Raw genomic sequence first — 22,524 nt, 5'->3', positions numbered from 1 at the left:
GTTAACATTGTTGATATCTTTTTTTTATAAAGTTTGAGAGAGATGGAAACATTTTTGAAGATTGTAACTAGTGTGTTGGAGACTTTCCGTTAAACCGATTACATTAAGATGCGTACAGATCAACATTACGTATTGTAATATGTATGTTACAAAGCGAGCATTGATGCAGTCAGCAAGAGTAACAAGCGAGTAACAATCCGCTCGATTTGAACATTACACTTCGTAACTTCACGTTATATCTAAATAATTTTAGAAAACCATAAGAAGTGTGAATGTGTCTACCCTTCAGATTTATTTCGAAGTGTTGTTATAATAAAGTAGAACATAAATTACCACTGAATTATATTGAATTGGCAAAAGAAAATAATAAAAGAACTATGTCATACATATCATGCGTAGACTTCGGTAGAAATGTAAATTTATTTAAATTTGCGTCGACTACGCGACCGCTGCGGCCAGTTTATTTGTAATAGGATTATGCGGTAGTTTTAAAAGCTTTCAGTTTTATGTAAGCAATTAAAACTCATGTTTCAGTGCCCACTAACTGCTATTCATTTGCCTTAGGCGCTTATGTTTTTTTTTTAATTCAATTAATAGTCGTACATGGAAAGTAGTCATTCATTAATGTTTAATCTATCGTCTTTTTATTTTTTTTTAATGTAATGGCTGAATAATTGAACGGAACGTAATGAAATAAAACTTGTATTCATACAAAATATATTTTTATTTTAACATTTTCATTTACCAACTATTTTACAATTGCAATTCTTACAAAATATTTCAACTTTAACATAAATCAAATTGTTTAATACAAGCAAATGTCAAATAATTCTCTACCAAACAATAAATAATCTTCAATTACTAAACAGTATAGGTAAAAATTTTATAGAGATGGTAGAAATCTTATATAACTCGTGTAACTTTTTTGAATAATACAAAAGTCCAAATATATTAAAATTATGGAATTTTAGGGGCAGTGTTGTTATTTTATGATATTGTTTTTCATTATTAAAGAAAATTGCAATCTATTGCGTCTACGGAAACTAACAAACTAATGCTAACGTCTTGAAATTGCAAAAAGTCAATTGATTAGTGTAATGTAAATAACAATAAAACTCAGAAGTTTTAATATCGAAAGCCGTATCAGCTCACTCTTATATGTATATTTACAATTCATAATATTTTTGATGTTATAAATTATGCGATTATGCGTAAAGAAACATTTATAAATCTTTCTCTGAACTAGATCGGCAGCAATAATTCTAAAAATCCATTGCTGTTTTAGTATGGAAGCTACTAACACACTACCATAAACAACCGCCAATGTATAATGCCAGTAAAATAAAATCATACAATAATTTGTTTACAAGATTTAATAATAAACGTTTAATTAATGAGTAATTGATGAATGTTTTATTTGAAATATTGTGATTTGACATTATTTAAAAGCTTAACTTGTTTAATAGTTTACATTTCTTTGTATTTCAGACTTTCAATAACATTTACTTTGAAACAAAATTACTTAGCCTGCAGTATGTGCTTATAAATCCTAAAGCCTAATATTAATTAGATAGTTACTTCGTTAATTGTACGGCTACTATCACCTTGTTCTAAACCTATGATCGTTCGTTTTCAAGCTTCCAATAGACAAAGAACAAATATTGAATATATACATTCATACCTAAAAACTATTTGAACGCCATATTATTTTAGTCCACCCCCCAATCGTTTGATAACAAGGAATCACAATTTTGTCTTTTACAAAATTTACAATAAGGAATAACAATGATTTTCACAACAATTTACTTATTTTATTCCAAACAAAAGAGGAGGCAACACAAAAGGTAAACGGTAACTAATCATTACGAAAATACCCTAGTGTTTTTTTTATCATATTTATATGTACAAAACAACTTTATTAACTAGGTAATACTGTTAATTGTATAAAATGTTAGATTTAATTCTAGTAAACGAAGGAGGGTTGCGGCGCTCAGTACGCCGTCTGTCAATGGAGACTCCATTCCAGTCCGTAGTCCCTGGAGGCCGAGCGGGAGCGCAGGGAAGGCGGCGCGTGCGGAGCGCCGCGAGCCGCGTGTCAGTAATCCAGGGACTCCTCGTCGGGAGATCGTTTGCGGCAACACAGCCGCCAAGCTGCACCCAACGCACAGATAGCTAAAGCAACCGCCAAACCCGCACCCAACGCAGGCGCCAACCAATCCCCACCTATAGCACTAGCACCCGCACAAAGCTCAGGAGCTTCATCATGCAACTGCCCTAAAGGTATTCCGATCGCATCTAAATACCCCAACCTACGTAAACTATCCTCAGAATAAGACTCCCTAGCTCTTTTATCTTCAGCTGTCCAGAATTTCCTCTCGCTTGTTGTTACATTAGGACAATTAACAACACCGTTGCAGATCAATTTAGCTGGAATACAAAGAGCCTCGTCTCCGGGACAAATGAAATCACAACCTTGACCAGAATTAGATTTACTAACGCCATCGGTTAAACGTGACGTCATTAAAGTACCATCAGAGTTTTTAGGCAAATGGTATAAACCTGTCCATGCAATTTTGAATGTCGCTCTAGCTGGTGACGCACTCCCGATGAATACTATTCTTATCGATCTAGTTTTCTCTTTCTCTATAACAAGAGGATCATCTAATGATTCAAATCCTAATTCACCAGCTGAAAGTATCGGTAATTCTCGTGCTAATGATACATTTTCACCACAAATTGAGAGATACGGTTCAATTCTTCCCGGCAGATATATCTGAATGTTACCATCATCACAATGTCGCGATGCAAATTTAATACTATCGAAATGTAACCAAATATCGCGTTTCTCTTCGATTTCCAAATCCCAAATACATTGTATTCTCTTCGGTGGTTCTGTGTAGCCTAGTGCTTCTAAATGTGGGTATACAATTTCACCGTCTAGAGCCGCAGCTAATACCGCGGGTCCACAAAGTGGTCCGTGAACGAATTCATAACGAGCTTCAAATAATGGTGAAGGGTTTTTGAAATACGAAGCCGCTGCGTGAGCGTTATCAACGATAAGTTGCAAATTTAAAGATTCTCCAGAAGACACCACTCTGTAAGGTCTTGCTCTAGATACTGTATTTGCGTGTTTTGCACAAAGACAAGAGCCAAGTGATCTTTGTACCGCTAAATGTAAAGGTAAAGGTGTAGTACTGATACCACTTGAAGTATTAACAACTCGACCAGGATGCGGTTCCCAGATAATAAGTTTATCGGCTCGATCTTCGTAGCAATTTTGACAGGAGACTGCTGTATAAGGATGTTCCTGTAAAATTGAATAAAATTACGCACAGCTCTTTAATTTCAATTTCATGTAAAAAGTAACATTTTCACCGGTTACTTTGAAAGGTTCTTAGTTGTCAAGTTTAGAAAGATAAGGTGGTCATATCCTTTGTATTGATATGTTATAAAACAGTATCACAAAATAAAATATAAATAAATCATCTATTAATAGAAAGTGTTATTGAATCACGTAAAGTGTCAACTATGCTTCCTCTATATATTTTCTTGAATATTGTTGACTATTCGAACCTCAAAACCATGGGACAATACAATTAATTGCATTCAAATAAATTGCCAATAGGCCTAAATCATATTTAAATGTTTATATTTTTATTTTGTGGCACTGTTTATTTTACAGCAAAAGATAAATATTATAATTTTAGAACATGTCAATACAAGGATATGAGGCATCTTTTTTTTTAATATTTGATAAGCTAACGTTTGACCACGATCCCTGAAGGAAGTGAAGATGCAGTCGAAAGAAGATACGCGCTAGCTTAAGCGAAGATAGGCGTCATATTTGGACGGGAAAACTAAATTAACATAGTACCTTTCAAAGAAGTTACCGGTGAAAAAATGTTCAATATATATTTCTTAAATGTCTTTGAGTGTAGAACGAACCTTGAAATTAACATTTAGTATTGTTAATATAACTCTTGCGAATATTCGTTTATCAGTAACAAATCTGTACAAACAATGTACGTCTTCTCCGGGAGGTGCTTGTTTGTATACGAGGGTGTTGAGAGGTGATCGGAGACGACCAGCTCTTTGTTTCCATGAAGCTATGACTTCGTCACACGCAGTTCCTTGTACGGGTTCACCGAAACGTGTATTGTTGAAGAAATCGTAGTGAGCCCAGTAGTAGAGCGAGGAGCTGTAAATGTTGTTCATGGTTGATGGTACACTCAAGAGCATTAAATCCGGGTAAAAAAAACCTTAATTTTAATCCAAGAATGATAGCTTAAATAAAAATTTAATACACAATTTTTTGAAATATATTTTTGTTTATTCACAATTACATAAAAAAAAATATGATTTCCTTGAATTTCAATATGTTTTTTTTGCCTCTTCATGTCTATTAAACACCGTTTATTTTAAGCTAGCATTTTTAGTTACCGAGATTTATAGTTTTTTTTTAGTTTTAAGTGACCCGAATCTAATGCTCTTGAGTATATATACGATGTTTTTCCAATTTTTGGTATATACTTATAATCAATTTCAAAATATCATACCCGCTATAGCTTCCAGTTTTACTCTCAAATCGTACGAACATCGCATTTCCTGTGGAAACAAAATCGTGTTTCTCCATTGGTCTGCTGAATGTGTCACAAAATGTTTTGATAATCCGAGCATCGTCGGGTCGAGGAGCATCGTATAGTGTGAGAGATTCCCCACAGTCGCCATTCCATGGAACTATCGGTGATTCGATACGATTAATGCGAAAGCTGTAAAAAAACTTTTTTTATTTAATATGCAAGACCAGCTTTTGCCTGCAACTCGATCAATGAAATTAAAAAAAAAACAAAAGTGAACTCTTTTCTCTATATATATGCCAAATTCTCATCGAAATCTGTTCACCAGTTTAGGTAACAAACTCTAAAAAACATCCATCCATGTAAACTTTCGAATTTATAATATTAGTATTATTTAGGGCTACTCTCAAACTACCTTTAATATACTCATTTAGAATAGATAAGATACGAAAGAGTAAGAGAAAGTTTGAGAGTAGCCCCAATGGTAGTGAAATTAAGGTGTTAGTGTTAGCATATTATGGGCATGTTACAAGGGATAAATCGCATGTAAGAATGACGTTCTTTAAGAATGTGAGACACCGATTGAGATAGAAAGAGATGGATGGATTAAAAGGTGACATCATCAGGAAGGGAGATGACTGAGATGACAGATTATTTGAAGGAGGAACACGCGGTGCGACACGGTGAGTAGGAAAAGGTAGGACAGAAGAGATTAGTATGATTTAGTATGACACTTACCTTGGAAAGTACAATCTCACTACCTGTCCAGGGAATCCTTGCATCAGGTATGTACAGGACGTGTGCGGAGGGTACCAGTGGGCTACCGAGAGGAATATCCCCTCGGAATCTCCTGATTTCTTGAGGGAGTCGGCAGTGAGCAGCCAGTCGCAGGTGCCGACTCTTGAGCCGGCAGCCTCCACGTGGCCCGGCCAGTTGCCCACGTTGAAGTGAAAACCAGTGTTAAGTAAAGGCCCTATGATATAATAATAATAAATACAGAATGTAAAGTAACAGGCATAGCAGATAAAACCATTGAGGAAAAACATAATTATATGCTAAGACAGAGAACAACAGAATCACAATAACTCATAAAAAAATACATAATTAAAAGTAATGTAAGCGACATAGAGGCGTTTATACGATTTAGACCAGCTTTCGCCCGCGACTCCATCCGCGTGAAATCTCGAATTAAATAAAACAAAAGAAAATAGCCTGTGTATTCTTCCAGACTGTCCACGACATTTATGTCAAATTTAAACGAGATCCGTTCAGCAGTTTAGACTACAAACTCTAACATCCCTCCATCTAAACTACCGCTTTATTAATTTTAAAGTAAGATTTTATTGGAGATACAAGATAAGACACGAGCAAAAAAATTTGACATCAGACGCTAAAAAAACTGTTTTCATAAGTATGATTTAGAAATGAAAATACAAACCTGCTGGCGAGCTGACAAACTCCACGAACAAATCCTGGGAAGTGCCAATAATGGAATAGGGAAACTTCCCCATGCCGCAGAATGTACCGATCACTGAGGCTGACTCGTCCTTGCCGTCGTAGATTCTTATGTAATCGTAAGGACAATTTTCTGAACCTACAAACATTAGAACTCTTACCAAATTTTAATTTTTTATTGGATAGTTAGCTATTGCTCGTGACTTCACCCGCGTGAAATTAAAAATAATAAGAACATAGCCTATGTTACTCACTGGTAACATAACTTTTTAATTGTGAAAAAACTCTTGAAATTGGAAGATTAGTTTTTAAATTATTTCTAGAAATGAAAAAATGTAAATCTTTAAGAAAATAGTAGATTCTACTTAGCAGTTTCAAGTATTAAAGAGTTGAGAACCAGTTATAAATACAAACAAGTAACATATCTGTATATAGTTCTTTCATTCGTACTTGAGATTAATAAAACTAAGTCAATCTTTACTTGACTGAGATAAGGGAAATGGAGTTGAGAATAGTATAGAAACAATCTATTTACTTCCTAATCCAGTTAACCTAGTCTAGAAAAATCTACAAGTAAATCAAGCTACCTGAAGTTATCGGCCTCATGGGGCACGTCATTATATTCTCGCAGCGCTGCCCATCTATATTAAACTCCTCATTCTCTATGTACAGCTTTATGTAGGGCAGCCGCGTGTTCAGGTGGTATCTACGAAATAAAATTATTTATTTAACATTATTTTCACAACGGGCCTCGATTAGACTGATTTATGCTACCGTTGCTCTCCCCGAAGATCCTTCCTGTCTTCATGAATTTTTTATTGTTTTCTCTATCAGTTATTCTGAACACCTCTGAGACTAAAGATATGCATATTTTATCTTAAGAAATCACAAAATCGGCAAAATCCTTTAATTCAACTAAAACTATGAAAATTTTATTGAAGGCAAATAAATATTACTATCGTAAATGTTAGTAATACGGATTTTAGATAACGTGGTCGAGGATTCTAATCTCGCCATTCGACTACTGTAAACCATATCCTGACACAAGCCTAGAGCTTAAATGGAATGGTTGAAGCAAGTATGTAAATTAACAAAAAATCTACTAATATTTTAATCATCATTTCATCGTCTCCCCTGCATTATTCTAATCCCGTAGGGTCAGCGTACCGAGTTTTCGTCCTCCAAATCACTTTATCATCCGTCATCTCAGTCATCACTCCCTTCTTATTTATGTCTCCTTTCACGCAATCCATCCATCTCTTTCTAGGTCTACCTCTACCGGTGTACCTCCATATTTATAACTAACGTCCTTCTTGTTACATGCGATTCATCTCTTCTCATAACATGCCCATACCACGCTAACCTTATCTACTGTTATTTTAATAAAAAAATCAAGTGTTGGGAACACCAAGATACATCGATAATTATGGACGACTACAACAATAGAACTGCAGATCCTTTGCTGGCCTAAGGAAAGAAAACTGAATTATTTACCTGCAATGAAGATTTCTCGGGTACACTCCAGGGTAGGCAGCGGATTGTACATAACACGTCTGCAGCCGACAATCCCGGAACACTCGTTCGCAGTAAGATCTATACACGAAATAACCTCTTCTGTGAGTTTGTAAAGCACTCGAAGGCCGTTCCCTTGTAACAGTATACTTCGCCCCTTCGACTCCGCACTTGATTATTTGACATAAATCACGCGCCTGCAATAATAGGTATCCGACGCGGCTTTTCTGCGATTCGAGTCGATTTATTCACCATTTCGGTCACGTTCCTACCGAAGTGGTGGCTATTTGAAGACAGAAAATGATTCCGACGCTTTCTGCGACATTTTCGGGAGAGCCCTTTAAGTAATTGGCAACTTGGAATTTGATTTATTCGGGGCGCGAGCCGTTGAGATGATTTGTTGGATTACGGAGTCGTTTTGGACGATTGATTGGGGATACTGGAGTGCCTTTAATAATGGACTGCGCGAAATGTTTCATGAATATTTATTGTAGCACCGATAAGCCTAGAGAGCGTTAAGGTAAATGTTCCATTTGTAATTTAAGATTAAAATTTTCCGTGACAGCAATCTATGAAAATTCCAACCATTTATTACATTTCTATTTGAATCTATAAAGTTGAAAACACAATGGACGTTAGCGATTTGAATTTCAAATTATATTCGTTAACATGAATGTTTACACAACTATTATTTCATTATGTTTCTTTACGCTTCGTTAAACTATTTCATCAATTGTTATTTGCTTTATAGTATTTGAATGCACAGGTTTGATTAATCCCCAACATTCGACATTGCCAATCATTATTTCACTTATGCTCCAATGAATCGGGGATTCCCCATCAAATTGCAAAACGAACATCAAAGGCAGGTTTTGACGTGGACGTGATGAAAATTTTGGATTAAGTCGTATGGAACAATTCGCCATTGTCCGATTTCAATTTTGAGTCACTTGGAACTCTAATTCTGGTCGAAATGTGATTTTTTATTAAAATATTCACGCATACGCTTTTTCTATTATTTTATTACCCTAATACTTTTTTATATTACACTAACTGTTGCTCGCGACTTCGTTCCCGTGAAATTAATAAATACTAAAAGACTTAGGGCCTGTCCCACCACTGGCTGATAGAGGCTCAGATATCTTAAATTTGACGTCACTGTCAGATAACAAAATTCGATATTTCCATCACATATTTCATACGTTGGATTGTTATCAGACAATTTACAAGAATTTGGTAGGACTGATTCTAAGCCTATGTTACTCAAAGATAAATTACCTTTCTAATGGTGAAAATAATTTTTAAAATCGGCCGAATAGTTTTTGTGTTAGTCAATACATACAAAAACACAAAAATACAAATCTTTCCTCTTTACAACTAGTATAAATTGGCTACAATTATACCGTTTATTTTAGAATATAACTGCTCAGTACATACCCAGCAACAACTTCGCCTCTTCTATTAGGATACAATTCAGGATGTTGACCGTATCGCAAGTAAACTTCGAACTGCTGTTCCGCTCTGGGAACAAACAAACTAATAAATATACAAATGCTTAGAAAATGTTATGTATTTCCTAAATTGAGACATAAAAATACACATAATTATTGTTAAGTGGCTATTCTCATGCGACTTCATCCGCATAAAATTATAAAAAAATCATTTTATTGTTCATATTTGTCAAATTATCAATTGCAAATGTCAAAATGACATGATATGATGACAAACCATGGCAACCTTGCTTCCTTGATGGTGGCAACAACTTATGGTCTCTTTCCCACATTAGGGTTTTTATCCAAAATATTCACCCCTAAGTTTAACGGCGTGAAAATATATAGCGTAAAGCGTGAAGTAATTGTAGGGCTTTTTATTTAAAAAAGAGTTATTCGAAAATATGCTGTGATTGCTGACATCTAAGGCAACAAAGAAGTGTGTGTTTACGATTTATTATATTAGTATAAAAGTATATTTCTCGTAATAACAAAAATTTTATCTGAAAAGTGGTCAAGATTAAATAAATTACTGGTACTTTTACCTTATGTAGAATAATCTAATTCAAAGAGAACAAGTTTGTGACATTTTTGGGGTCAAAAAAAAAACAATTGTAATATACAACAAACCTTGAATCGAAACTGAAATAAGTCTGGTCAGTAAAGTTGTCGGCGTGGAAAACTATTTTTACGAAATTAGTTTCCGATATAAAAGTCTGCGGCTGTTCGATCTCGCCGCAAAACAATCCTGGCTCTTTTCTATTTGAGACATCTGTTTTAGCATTACCGTCAACAATCTGAAATAAGAGAAATAAATAAGAAACACTATATCGTTAGCTTTTTTACTATATTGATGTATTCTGTATTCTTGAAGGTTATTTAGTCTGTGCTATAAATCAATACCATTTGTCTTTTTAAAATATCAATATAAACTTTGTAAATTGTGATCCAACACATTATTTAAATATTTATGTCATGGTTTTAAAATGTCGGAATTCTACTTGTTATGTCAATAATCGGACAGTAGTCAGATGTCAGAAATAAGGGTGTTGCATTGGCTCGACGACACGTCGGCCATATTGGTAGTGGCGAGCGTTGATACATGGAAAAACGATGTTATTGGTAAGGTTAATGTGTTTAAATTGGAAGAAAACATATATGTCAAAGAAGACTATACTTTATTATAGCATAACATGGCTGTGATGCCCACAATGTAAAAGTCAAAAGGAATCAAAACGAATTATACGTGAACCTGGTTTTTTACAACAAAATTTACAACCATTCTGTTTTAGATTTTATTTACTAACAGTAGTAAACTACGCGTTTTCTGTTTGCGTTTTTGTCACTTGCGTTCCGTTTCACTTCTATTACGCTTTCTAATATAAAGACTTACATTAAAATAAAATATTATCGTAAACCCTAATCTTAATTCTTGTCTAACTTTACAGTAACAGTAATAATTAACCCCTTTTTTATTGTAATATTTTTTTTTACTTTGATATAAAAATCAATTATATTTCATTCCCTATTTTATTTCAATAACTCAGGGATCTTAAAACACGTAATTAGAACATGAAAGTGTCTCAATTTAAATCCGAGAGCATTTGGAAGGATTCGGTTATTATACGTCCAAATTGGTTGAAAGTTCGAATGTAAATCCTGAATTCCGTCACCCTTCGACATTCAAAAATTAATTAGCAGAATTAGAAAATTAACAACGAATTTAGAAATTATTTTACAACCCTCGTTTGGAATTTGAATATCTCTCATTAATGATGACAATTTTTAACCTAACTTAATTGAAATATAATTAAGATAAGCAAAGAACTTAACTCTAAGTAAGAAAATTAAAGAGCCATTAATTACGAATTTTTCAATTCATAACACTACTAGCTATTGCACGCGATTTTGCATGCGTTTAATTAAAAATTAATAAAAAACAATATGGTACACACTGATAACGTTTTTGGTGGTGAAATTTTTTTTTAAATCAACTAAGTAGTTTTTGAATTATCTCAGTACATACAAATATACAAATCTTTTCTCTTTATAATATTAGTATAGATATTGATTAGAGCTTACTCGTATTTAAAAATACTATCGAACTAGTATCATAAATGCTAAAAATATTATGTTCAGATATTACGGCAATAGAAGCCGACGGTAATTTTTAGTTTCGCTTTATTTTCCCATACATAATACTCTTAACGAAAAATACAATGAAAACATACTATGTAATATTTGCAGACCTGAAAAAATATGTATAAGTGTAACAATATTTACCTGCATGTAACCTTTATGACATGTGGTGCCGTTTATCAATGTACCAACTTTGAATTTCTTGAACCTTATCCTAAGAATCCAATCTTTGGGAGAACCGCGGAAAGCCCTGAACCTGTTAATAAAACCTTATCTATAAGTATAAAAATAATTAAGTAGTTTTTTAAAATCCTGGAGTTTTAACTTACATTTAATAAGAGAAGAATTTATTAAACTTCATACGTAACTTAGGGTAGACTCTGAGCTCTCCTAAGTGGGGACGTAAAGTAAGCTGATGATTTATTAAAATTTTATAAAAAGTGTAGTAAAAAACTGTACTAACTTTCTCCAGTAATTATATTGTCTCATTATTTTTTTATTATTTATTTTATTATTTTATTTATATACTAGTCCTGTTAGATCTAATTTTTAGCAGCAGCAGGAGCAGCACATACTGTGCCGACCCTCCATAAGGGATAAGGGCAAGTGGATGATGTTAGATCTAATTTTTAATATCTTAGGTGTAAGCTGTGTTACTTATACTTTATTTTGCTTACCGATACGTGCAAGTGAGCGGCCGTCCGAAGTTATCTGCAGTAACAGGGGGTGAAGACACATCCTCGTAGATCTCTACAGTTTTATTACAGTGGTCCCGTTTTGAATCTAAAACAAAGAGAAATCAATTTAAACGTGTTAGAAAACAGTAAAGAGATATATTAAATACTTAATGTAACATTTAATTTAAAATAGAAGATATTATATATCTTTTAGCGGGAGAATACTCTTAATTTTCTTTCATTTCATTTCATCTAATTTTCTTGTAGAGAAAATTCAAGCACTAAGTTAACATTAACGTAGGTGCGTCCAATATATAAAATGGGCTTTATAAAGTTTAACATAGAGTACATTATCGTACAAAACTGTTAGTTTAATCAGCTGATTGCTCGAGGAAACTTTTATTCCACTGTAGAGAACGCAATTCAGACATTTCGATGAAACTAAGATGCAATGGTTATTTAAACATGTATCGAAAGACGTTTTATCTTTATTAAAATGTTCTTAAGCCGCATACTGAAACGACATTTAACTTAAATGCATGATTTTTCTTTTTAATACCCGAAATTAAAACGGGTAGTAAATTGAACATAGATCAAGGAAAACATAAAGTATTTTTTTTTTAATCTCTTCGGTGTGAAAAAGAAGTAAGTATGACTGAAGAAAGTATGGATGGATTGTGTGAAAGGGGATATGCTTAAGAAAGTGGATTCAGATATGACGGCGGATAGAGATGTATGGAAGAGCAGCACATACTGTGCCGACCCTCCATAAGGGATACGGGCAAGTTGATGTTGATGATTCGGTGTGAAAGAGAAGACTGATGTATAAATGCATCATCATATATTTAAGGGTAAAATGGATTAACACCTGACGTCATATGTCAGAGGCGCTAAAAGAGATTTTCTTTTGTTTTCCCAGTCCTAACCGTATTATTAGGAATTTACTTTAGAATTGTTTCGGTATAGTAAAACAAAAGAATCTATATTGTATGTAGTTTAAGTAATTATTTTACACAATAAAAGCATATTAGGAAATATATGTTTGCAATTACCTGAAAACTATAACTATAGGATAATGTGAGAAGCTTTCAGATATAAAATAACTTATCAGAACTCATAATTAAGTAGTTAAACGTAATCCTTAACAGAATTTCAAAAGGTTTTTAAATTAAAAACCTTGTTTGCTTTCGATATATAGTCTGTAATCCTAATTTCAAAGGTACGAAACGATCGAAGTTATTGCTGAGTTTGCCAGCGAGGCAAAGCCAACAAGTTAAGAACACATTCACCTGCACGAATAAGCTTTTGCACGCGATGTTTTGTATATAAATTACATTTAAAACCTATACGTGAACTAGCTTAGTACTTTTTGCAAAAGTTAATTACTTGTTGATTTTATTATGTCATTTACTTAATCTTACTAACATTATAAATGCGAAAGTATCGATGGATGGATGTTAGTTAGAGTTTGTAGCCTAAACTGCTGAACAAATGTCCATGAAATTTGGCATAGATGTAGAGGATAGTCTGGAAAAACACATAGACTTACCATTTTTGTTTTTTTTTTATTCCACGCGGACGAAGTCGCGGGCAAAAGCTAGTCTAACATACAAGTCAAACATGACTTTACTAAAACGTTCTTAAGGAGACTTATTGAACTTATCATAAGCCTTCTCTATACTAGCCTCGAAACTATATTATTATTAACCAGTTTAAACACTATGAATAAAGTATTATAAAAAAGAAAAAAATAATGTGAATCAAGTAAAACTGCACTTATTGTTTTTGTAAAATAAAAATCACTCACGTATTTAATTCTTCGTTTTTAAATCGATATTCAAAAAAAATAGGCGCGAACGCGCGGATGACGTCACGCACACGTGATGCGTCGCCCTTACTCCGCCGCCCCTCGCCCCCTTCTTGTCCCCGCCGCGCCATGGTAGCCTCGCGACTGCCCGGGACGCCAATTTTATGGCGCGCAAAACTGTTACTATGCGCCTGGACTTTATTACTTTATTTTGAAAAAATCCAAATCTATTCAATTGAAATTTGATACCTATTTTTGATATAATTCGTATGGTGCTGCTCTTCGTACTATTTGATAAATATGGCTGCTTATTGAATTCGGATCGTGTTGACCATGTATTTTTAACCATTACCATTGATTAAATCCTCTTTATTTGCTGATAAATACACTCACTATATACAAAAATTGGTAAATTGCATAAAATAAAATAAAAACATTGTTACATTGCTCGTTTTGCATCACATCACATTCGCGCCTAAATCATCATTCTGTTTTTTTTAATTATGTATAATAATTTCTCGGCGGCCAGTGCGATATTAAATATTCATCCATAATATTTTTGCAACTTAAATAATTATTATTTTACAATTAGCTACGTTATTAATTACTATTTACTACAAATATGCTTTTACTTTTAAATAAATTAAAATATATTTACAATTGTTGTCAGCGCCATCTGTTATCGATAATTGCTTAACCACTATCCACTGCTTGATAACATTCGTTTCGTTTCTATGTAAAGTATTCACTTGTTATTTTTGTAGTGTTGAGATAAAGAGGCAATTATAAACGAAGTGGAGTACAGACTAAACAGAACCCTATCTCTGGACCGTGGAATTGGTTACAGTAAGAAAACAAGAGAAAAGCTAGAAATATTAAATGCTTTACTTAACTATTTAGATACACAGATATGAAAAAAATATATAACAAAAAGGGATTATTCAATATGAATACAATCCACAACTGTTTATTGTTATTTAGTAAAACTTTTACAAAAAAAACTCAAGAAATATAATAATGCCAATGTCCGATTTAAATTCCGGGAATTATCCATTACAAGTACGAAAAATATTCCCTCGAATCGGACTCCGGAATCTCTTAAACCGCAAACATGTCAAAACGGTCATATTTAAGTATACTTAAGCTCAGAAAATTTAAGATATTAGTCCATTTTCATAAAGAAGCAATAACAATGATTCATTTTTATTTTTACCGAAATGCCGAGTATTCTAAAAATTTTATTGCTTTCTCGATTCTATTTTGCGGATTGTACAAATAAAATATAACGTCTGTGGTTAAAAGGCATTCGATAAGCCTGTACAGAATATAAATAACTGGCTGGTCGGAATATCGAGCGATATTTGAGTTGCGAGTATACGAAGCTTCAGTTTCACGTGTTTCAAGTAATTCTATACAACAGCATTTATGAGTCTTCAGGACGCTCAATAAATTTAAAGTGCATCTATTCTGGAAATATACAAGACTAGATAACGCCTGTGATTCTGTCCGGCTGAAATTAAAAAAAAAAACTGAAGTGAATAGCCTATGTGTTCTTCCAGACTATGCTCTATATCTATGCTCAATCTAATCGAGATCCGTTAAGCAGTTTAGGCTATAAACTCTAACAGACATCCATCCATATAAACATTCACATTTATAATTTTTGTAATTTTTTTTGGTTTCTTTTCGGAAGGTCTTTGTCGTCGCTTTGATGTGATTGGAGATAACATCGATCTACGAAAACCTTGGCCGCTGAAAAACTAGAAACGCTGATACCGAGTTTATTTGAAAACATTGTAGTAAACGCTTTCCGTCGCTAGATTCCAAGTCAATTTTCCTAAGTGTACTTATTGGAGGCAATAAAATATTATCTCTGCGGTAGAGTTTGCCCACATTGCTAACAAGATATGTTCAGATAAAAATATTTTATTGATACGGATTTTTGCGAGGTTAAAATGTCTGTGTAGCTCACCTTACAGTTTACACTGTATGAAAACATTAGTTGTCACCCGCGTCTACGTTTGCGTGGAATTAAAGAAAACAAAAGAAACTAGTCTATGTGTTCTTTCAAACTATACATCTTTTCAGTGGTAGAGCCCGCTTTAACATCTTCGCACTGCAGGGCTGGCTTGCTCGGTGTAATACCACGACCACACAGAAAACAGGCGTGAAGTGGAAGCAATTCCGCGTTTCGTCTGATGAGTGTGGTGCCGGAGGCCTAATTTTAGTCCCTTTTCCTTTCCACCCTTTTCTTAAGAGAAAGGATGGGAAGGAAAAGTGAATTTGCAGGTGGAAGAGACGCATAGGAAGGGTAAATGTCCTCTTAATGTGCGTCTCCTCCATCAATTAAGGGTAGGCAACGCATTTGCAATTGCAAATGTCTATGGGCGGCGGTCGCTTTCCATTTCGGTGGATTCAGGTGGCCGCTTGCTCATTTGCCACCTTATGTTATAAAAAAAAAATACTTTACATGTAAGCTAAATCCCATTAAGATCCGTTTATCAGTTAAGGCTATAAACTCTAATAAACATCCGTCACAATATTAAGTAGATAAAATTTACACCTATGCACTTTATTTACAGCAAGGGTGGCCTTATCGTTATAAGCGTAGTCTTCTAGGCAACATGATGAGACAACGTCACTAAGTGTTAATAATACGCTACTACACACAAAAATGCTAAATTGGCTTTATGGCAAATGAAAATTTATACTTATTTGAAACCTACTCAAAAAGCAGATTATCTTTACACACTTATCATACTTAATTTCCAACCACTTAATGAGAGAAGTTTAAAAAATTGCACTGATTTGTTCATTTGCTTTTCCGAATGTATAAAGTGTTTACAGTTACGTAATGATACTGCAACCTCGTGCCGACACTTAAGTACAGAGTATTGTGTGGACGCTCATTGCACCGCTGCGACCATTGCCACTCACAGTCCACTCACGTTTCACATAAGAGCTATTTTTTGCTACTTTAGGTGCTGTAGAGCGCGCACATCTTTGACTGAACTATCGCACGATTATTTAGTCGATCTATGTTTTTTTGTGACTGATTTGTCACTGTTTTCCTCGAAGAGCAGTCCAGCTTCACCGGACTTGAGGTAGCCGAGCGCAAATTACCCTCGTTCATGACACTTTACCTCTGATTCGTATGAGATTATATGGAGGTGCGCACAATACTCGATTTTTAGTTGTTCATCTAAACAGTTGGATGGGCTGCGAAACAATCGACAATCGCAAAACTGTCAAAGGTGTGCGTCCGCTAATGCAACATACTCGAATTTTGTAACATTGTCAACGCAAAGGTTTAGATGGATTGATGTTTGTTACTATATTACTACATATTGAAATTCAATGAGATATGGCACAGGTGTATAGCATAGTCTAGAGCACACATAGGGTATTTACTAAGTACTTTTTGATCGCACGTGAAAAATATTCAATTATTGACTCTGTAATTATCAATGACATTAAAAGGAACGTTAATATGAAAATGCAATGAAGCTATGGTTAAAAACAATTAAAATATTTCTTAAAATATGACAAAGCGCCTAATTTAAATCGCAAGGAAGAGGATTCTGTAAGCTATAATAAATTCGGTTTGTAGTTTAAATTAACACGAATTTTATCTACTGTAATAACAAAGAGAATAAAACATCATTCACTAGTTTAAAACGTGCAAAAGTATAGAAAAGCTGCAGTTTAAACACTTTAAAACTCTCCGCTCGGAAATTTATTGGCTCACAGTGAAAATTGTGTAATTAAAAGAATAGTAAATTTACTTTGCATCGTTTGAACAAAGTCGAAATAATGAAGTCGAGCGGCGGGCTATCTACGGCACTTTTGTGCTGGAGTTCGGGAAGAATTCTCTAGTAGCCGGCTCTCAAGCGCTCTTGTACAGAAATTGTACGACGAAAAACCTTTCATTAAGATGATTTGAAACCGAGTTAATTCAACCTGTAGTTACAATTACAAGGACTTTTATAATACTTTTAAAGCTTTCTCCATTTTTTTAGGAACATTTTTAAAAACAATATGAGTTTTAGATTATTATTTTCGGAATTTTTATCAGCAAAAAAAAATAAGCATATTGTTGAGAAATTTTAAAGCAACAGTTCTTTAACTTAGATACACTTTTAACATCATAAAAATGGTTTTACTATATTAATGAATTCATTCTAAAAAAGAAAATTTTAGGGCCTATCCCACCGATGGCTGATAGAGGCTCAGATAGCTCAAAAATGACGTCACTATCAGATAAGGGAACACAATCCGATATTTACATCACATATTTTACGCGTTGGGTTATCAGACAATTTACAATTTGGTGGGACAGGTCCTTATTCTTTTAATTTTAAGGAAGCCCGCTACAGATGTTCGATACAAAAGACTGGTAGTCAGTAATGTAGTATAATCTGTGGTTATTCAAAATCTTGATACAGCCATTTTGAAGTACTTGATCACAAAAGCTGCAGTGAAAGTATAAATTTGAAGATTTGACTAATGTTTTTATGTAAGTCTTATTCACTTACTGGCCTGAACATTCACTAACCCTTGTTAAGTGTGATTGATGTCCGGGAATCGTTCAACGTCCGCCAATATTAGCTGCTCCCTTCGGCCTATTTGTACACACTTCAATGGACGGTAAATCGTTAGCAGACTGTAACAATAACTAGGTTTTACACGCGACTTCCTTGCGGAATTACAAAAAACTTACTAAGTATGTGTTCTTTATTTGCCTAATTTCATCTATCAAAGGATTTTTTTTTCTTCTAACTATGGCAATGCCATTTAAAGCTGCCAGTAAAAGTAAATCGATTTATTTTTATAATAACATAAATATGTGCAAAATTATAGCTCTGATAGTAACAGTTTGCAGTCCGATATTTCATGTGGGATGTGAATTTAATTCTTTAACTGTAAACGTAATCAAAAGTAATCGCAACGTTTACAAAAGCACGTATAGTTGAACATTCGCTTTTCAAAACAGCCGTGCTAATGTAGGGCACATTTATTTCAGCGTCTACAAAACGAGATAGCGGGATATAAAGATAATGTACAATTTAAGATAATCCTATTTATGTTACCTTAACTTAAACTAAATTGTAAAATTCTACACGTAGATTAAACACATAGAAGTTCTACGAATAAATTAAAATATGTGACTTGGTTTTGACACTTTTAAGTGAATAAGTATAACTTCAAGAAAAATATTTATCACATGAGAGTTGATGAAGTCTCTGTATGCTAGAATGTTCTAGAAAATGGCAATATTATGAAAATGGTAATATTATTGTTTAAAAAGCAGAATGTACAATGTTTACAATTTAATATTTTAGTTGAACTCCATTGATAAAGATCTTATAAAATAAAATAAATCTTCACTTAGAAGTTTCTAGAAGTCTAGAACAACAATAACGTAATTGTTATATCAGTTTTTGTTATTCAAGTACAAATCAAGTATATTATGAATAACAATTCTGAATATAAACAGACATTGATTGATGAACGGAATCGCATATACAAATAGAGCTAATGTCTACCAACTTTTAACAGGAATTAAGTCACGTAAACTTTTATTGTTCCTAAAAGACATTTCATATCTTTTTTTCAGCTTTCATTTATCTATATCTATACTTAATAAAGCGTAAACACACTTATTTGTGGCTTAAGATGTCAGCAATTACAACATGTTTTTGAATAATTCTTCCTATAATAAAAAGCCCTACACTTACGTCACGCTTTAGGCTATATATTTTCACGCTATTAACCTTAGGAGGTAAATGAATTGGATAAAAACCCTAATGTGGGAAAGAGACCATATAATGCTGCCAACATCAAGAAAGCAAGATTGCCATAGTAAGGTATTTTTACATTTGCAATTGAGAATTTGATAAATGTAAGCAATGAAATATTTTTTTTATAATTTAATGCGGATTAAGCCGCACGGGAACAGTTAATGTTTAAATAACCTTGGTATTTACAGTCATAGGATAAGGGACAGTATACACGGACTGCAGTGTGGGGCAAAAACCAACAAATTTGTAGAGTACAGAGAACGTAAACTACAATCGACTGCTTGAAGCTAACGCCTAGCACTGCTTGGGAGCTGTTATGTTGGTACTACTCGTAAATGCCCGCCATTTTTATTTGATGAACATACCTTATTCTATACTTTTTCTTACCAAATTAATATGTTATGTAAAGGTAATAATAAACAGTTCGTATTATTTGAAATTGTTCACAAGAAAACAAGGAATATTTAAAACAAAACAAATGTTCTGAACCAGCTTGTAAATTACGCTCTGACATTGAAAGATCAACCGACGCATTAATCACTCAGGCGTTTTTTACCTAAAAACATTTTTACAACGAACTTTGGTTTGCTTAATCTGTATGTAAATAAAGTTAATGGAACTTGAATGTTTTTCAATATGTTCTAAAGTATTGGAGCAATACACGAACCACAATTTACACTCACTACCAAAATTGTAGCTTTTAGCAACAGTGGTAGGGCCCGCTTTAACATCTTCGCACGAATGGGCCGGCTCGCCCGGTGTAATACCACGACCACACAGAAAACAGGCGTGAAGTGGAAGTTAATTCCGCGTTTCATCTGATGAGTGAGGTGCCGGAAGCCTAATTTTAGTCCCTTTTCCTTTCCACTCTTTTCTTAAGAGAAAAGGATGGAAAGGAAAAGTGGATTTCACGGTAGAGGAGATGCATATGAAGTGAAAATGTTCTCTTATGTGCGTCTCCTCCTCCGTCAATGAAGAGTGCAACGCATCTGCAATTGCGGATGTTTATGGGCAGCGGTCGCTTTCCACTTCGGTGGATACAGGTGGCCGCTTGCTCGTTTGCCACCTTGTATTATAAAAAAAAATGTAGCTACCATACGTCGACCACAGTTGTACAGCCCTGAGAACTGTATAGCGGCTCTTATGGATGTTTTGCTGTAGCAGAGTTGTGGTATGTAGTGTATATTCACTTTCAATGTATGCCACTCAGTCAGATTGAAATGCTTAACGGCTGACATCCGCCGCTCACCCTACGGATGTGATTATTTTGTTGTCACTAAATAATGGGGAGCAGTCGCGTTGGTCTTCCGTCACATTTTTGACTGTTGAATTAAACTGTTGACTCTTATTCAGATTTTATTTAATATACATGTAAAGAAATTAATATTTCCTATATTATAAAATTCCCGCGCTTAGCGCTTACACTGTTTCTAAACGAAATATCATTGTCTATAATAATTATTGGTATTTGGTCGATTTCGGAAGCCATCTTAGAACCTGAAATGGAATATTATGTGAGATTTACTGGCGTCATAAATAAAGTAAATAAAAATAAAGATTACAAAATGGTACCTATTAACATAAATGTCGTTTTTTTGTTTACAAGTTTGTAATGTAATGTGTAATTTGTAATTTAGTTATTAAGATATAGCAATAATTATAAATAAATTCTTTGTTTACAGAGCAACACATTTATTAATTTGAAAACCAACAATAGGAAATAAAGATCTTATATACATTTGCCTATGTTGTTTAAAGGTAATTTTGGCAGTGAAAATCAACCGCGAGATTTCATCACTTATGTAAGGAATAAGAACGTAGAAAGAATAAAGTGCGGCGATATGGTACAGAATGCTAATTTAAGAGAATTAGTCTCAAGTAAAACTATAACTTAGCGATAACTTAGAAGATCAAGTTTATTAGAAGACGCCTAGTTTCACTACACTTACTAGATATTTTACATTCAAGGTGTTTTTAGCGCGAAATATTTAAGTTCCCACGAACTGAATAGTTACAAATTTAAATTTACTATCTATGTTGCATTACTAAAACTGCAGTAAAGTTAACTTTGAATAAAGTTAAATTTGTGTTGGAAACGCTATCTTTAGTTCCAGAGTCCGTCGTAACTTCTGTGAACAATTAGAGAGTGCTTCGAACCTCTAACTTCATTATACTTTTGTATCATAACAGCGGAATATTGAAACGACATTTAATAACAGCATCTTAGTTTCCGAAGCATGTTTCAAATTCAGTAATACCGTAATTAACTTGTACTATTTCGTTATTATGAACTAGCAGTTTCCATGCGGCTTCATCCGCATGATATTATGAACATTTTGTTTTATTTTTTTCTTTTTCAAATTATCAATTACAAATGTCAAAATGATTGTACGACCTTGATATTGGCATCTTGTAGCTTATGATCCCATTCCTACATTAGGGTTTTATTCCAATTTATTTACCCCCTATGTTTGAAAACGTGAAAATATATAGCCTAAAGCGTGACCTAAGTGTGGGACTTTTTAATAAAAAAAGAATTATTAAAAATACGCTGTGATTGCTGACATCTTACGCTAAAAGTAGTGTGTTTACACTTTATTGTATTAGTATAGATGTTTGAATGTAAAAGTATATAGTCAGCCGACCATGAGTAGGGAAAAGGTACTTCGGCTTATACATGAATCTAACAATCCAATGAAAATAATGCTTGATTCTTAGAATCTCGTATGGTTTTTTTCAAAATCAAAGCATAAAGGAGCAAAAGAGAATACAATATACAAAAGTTATTTTTCAATCTATTCGAAGCATCGTCATCTTTATTTAATTTAATTTATTATTTGCCATTTTTAATAATAGAAAATAGCTTTTTAATACGTAATGAAAGATAGCATTAATTTATTACCGAGATAAAGGCGACTTGAAAGGAAAAATTTAAAGTTCTCAAATACTTATGAATTCCATTTAAATAATTAAAGAAAAAAATACACTAAAAACAAAACAAAATGCACTAAAAACAAAACAAAATATTCTCAAAAAAACAGTACACTAAAAAGTAACGAAATAATT

General features: G+C 33.6%; 1 protein-coding gene across 1 annotated transcript in view; it reads right to left on the bottom strand.

Annotated features, from left to right (window-relative positions):
- Positions 1-1,533: 1,533 nt before the first annotated feature.
- The window catches only part of LOC106107497, a 58,630-nt gene continuing 37,639 nt past the window's right edge, over positions 1,534-22,524 (bottom strand). Inside the window, exons 2-12 of the mRNA XM_013288375.1 lie at positions 11,851-11,956; positions 11,318-11,429; positions 9,665-9,831; positions 8,982-9,065; positions 7,527-7,625; positions 6,620-6,738; positions 6,016-6,171; positions 5,316-5,550; positions 4,557-4,769; positions 3,946-4,198; positions 1,534-3,307 (exon numbers count right to left, since the gene is read on the bottom strand). Coding sequence (XP_013143829.1) covers positions 2,096-3,307; positions 3,946-4,198; positions 4,557-4,769; positions 5,316-5,550; positions 6,016-6,171; positions 6,620-6,738; positions 7,527-7,625; positions 8,982-9,065; positions 9,665-9,831; positions 11,318-11,429; positions 11,851-11,956 — 2,756 coding nt within the window. The 3' untranslated portion in view covers positions 1,534-2,095. The remainder of the gene's footprint in view (positions 3,308-3,945; positions 4,199-4,556; positions 4,770-5,315; positions 5,551-6,015; positions 6,172-6,619; positions 6,739-7,526; positions 7,626-8,981; positions 9,066-9,664; positions 9,832-11,317; positions 11,430-11,850; positions 11,957-22,524) is intronic.

The sequence above is a fragment of the Papilio polytes genome, unplaced genomic scaffold (genome assembly GCF_000836215.1).
Source record: "Papilio polytes unplaced genomic scaffold, Ppol_1.0 DF822067.1, whole genome shotgun sequence".
NCBI lineage: Eukaryota > Metazoa > Arthropoda > Insecta > Lepidoptera > Papilionidae > Papilio > Papilio polytes.
The sequence above is the reverse complement of the archived record's forward strand: the minus strand, read 5'-3'. Positions and strand labels throughout refer to the sequence as shown.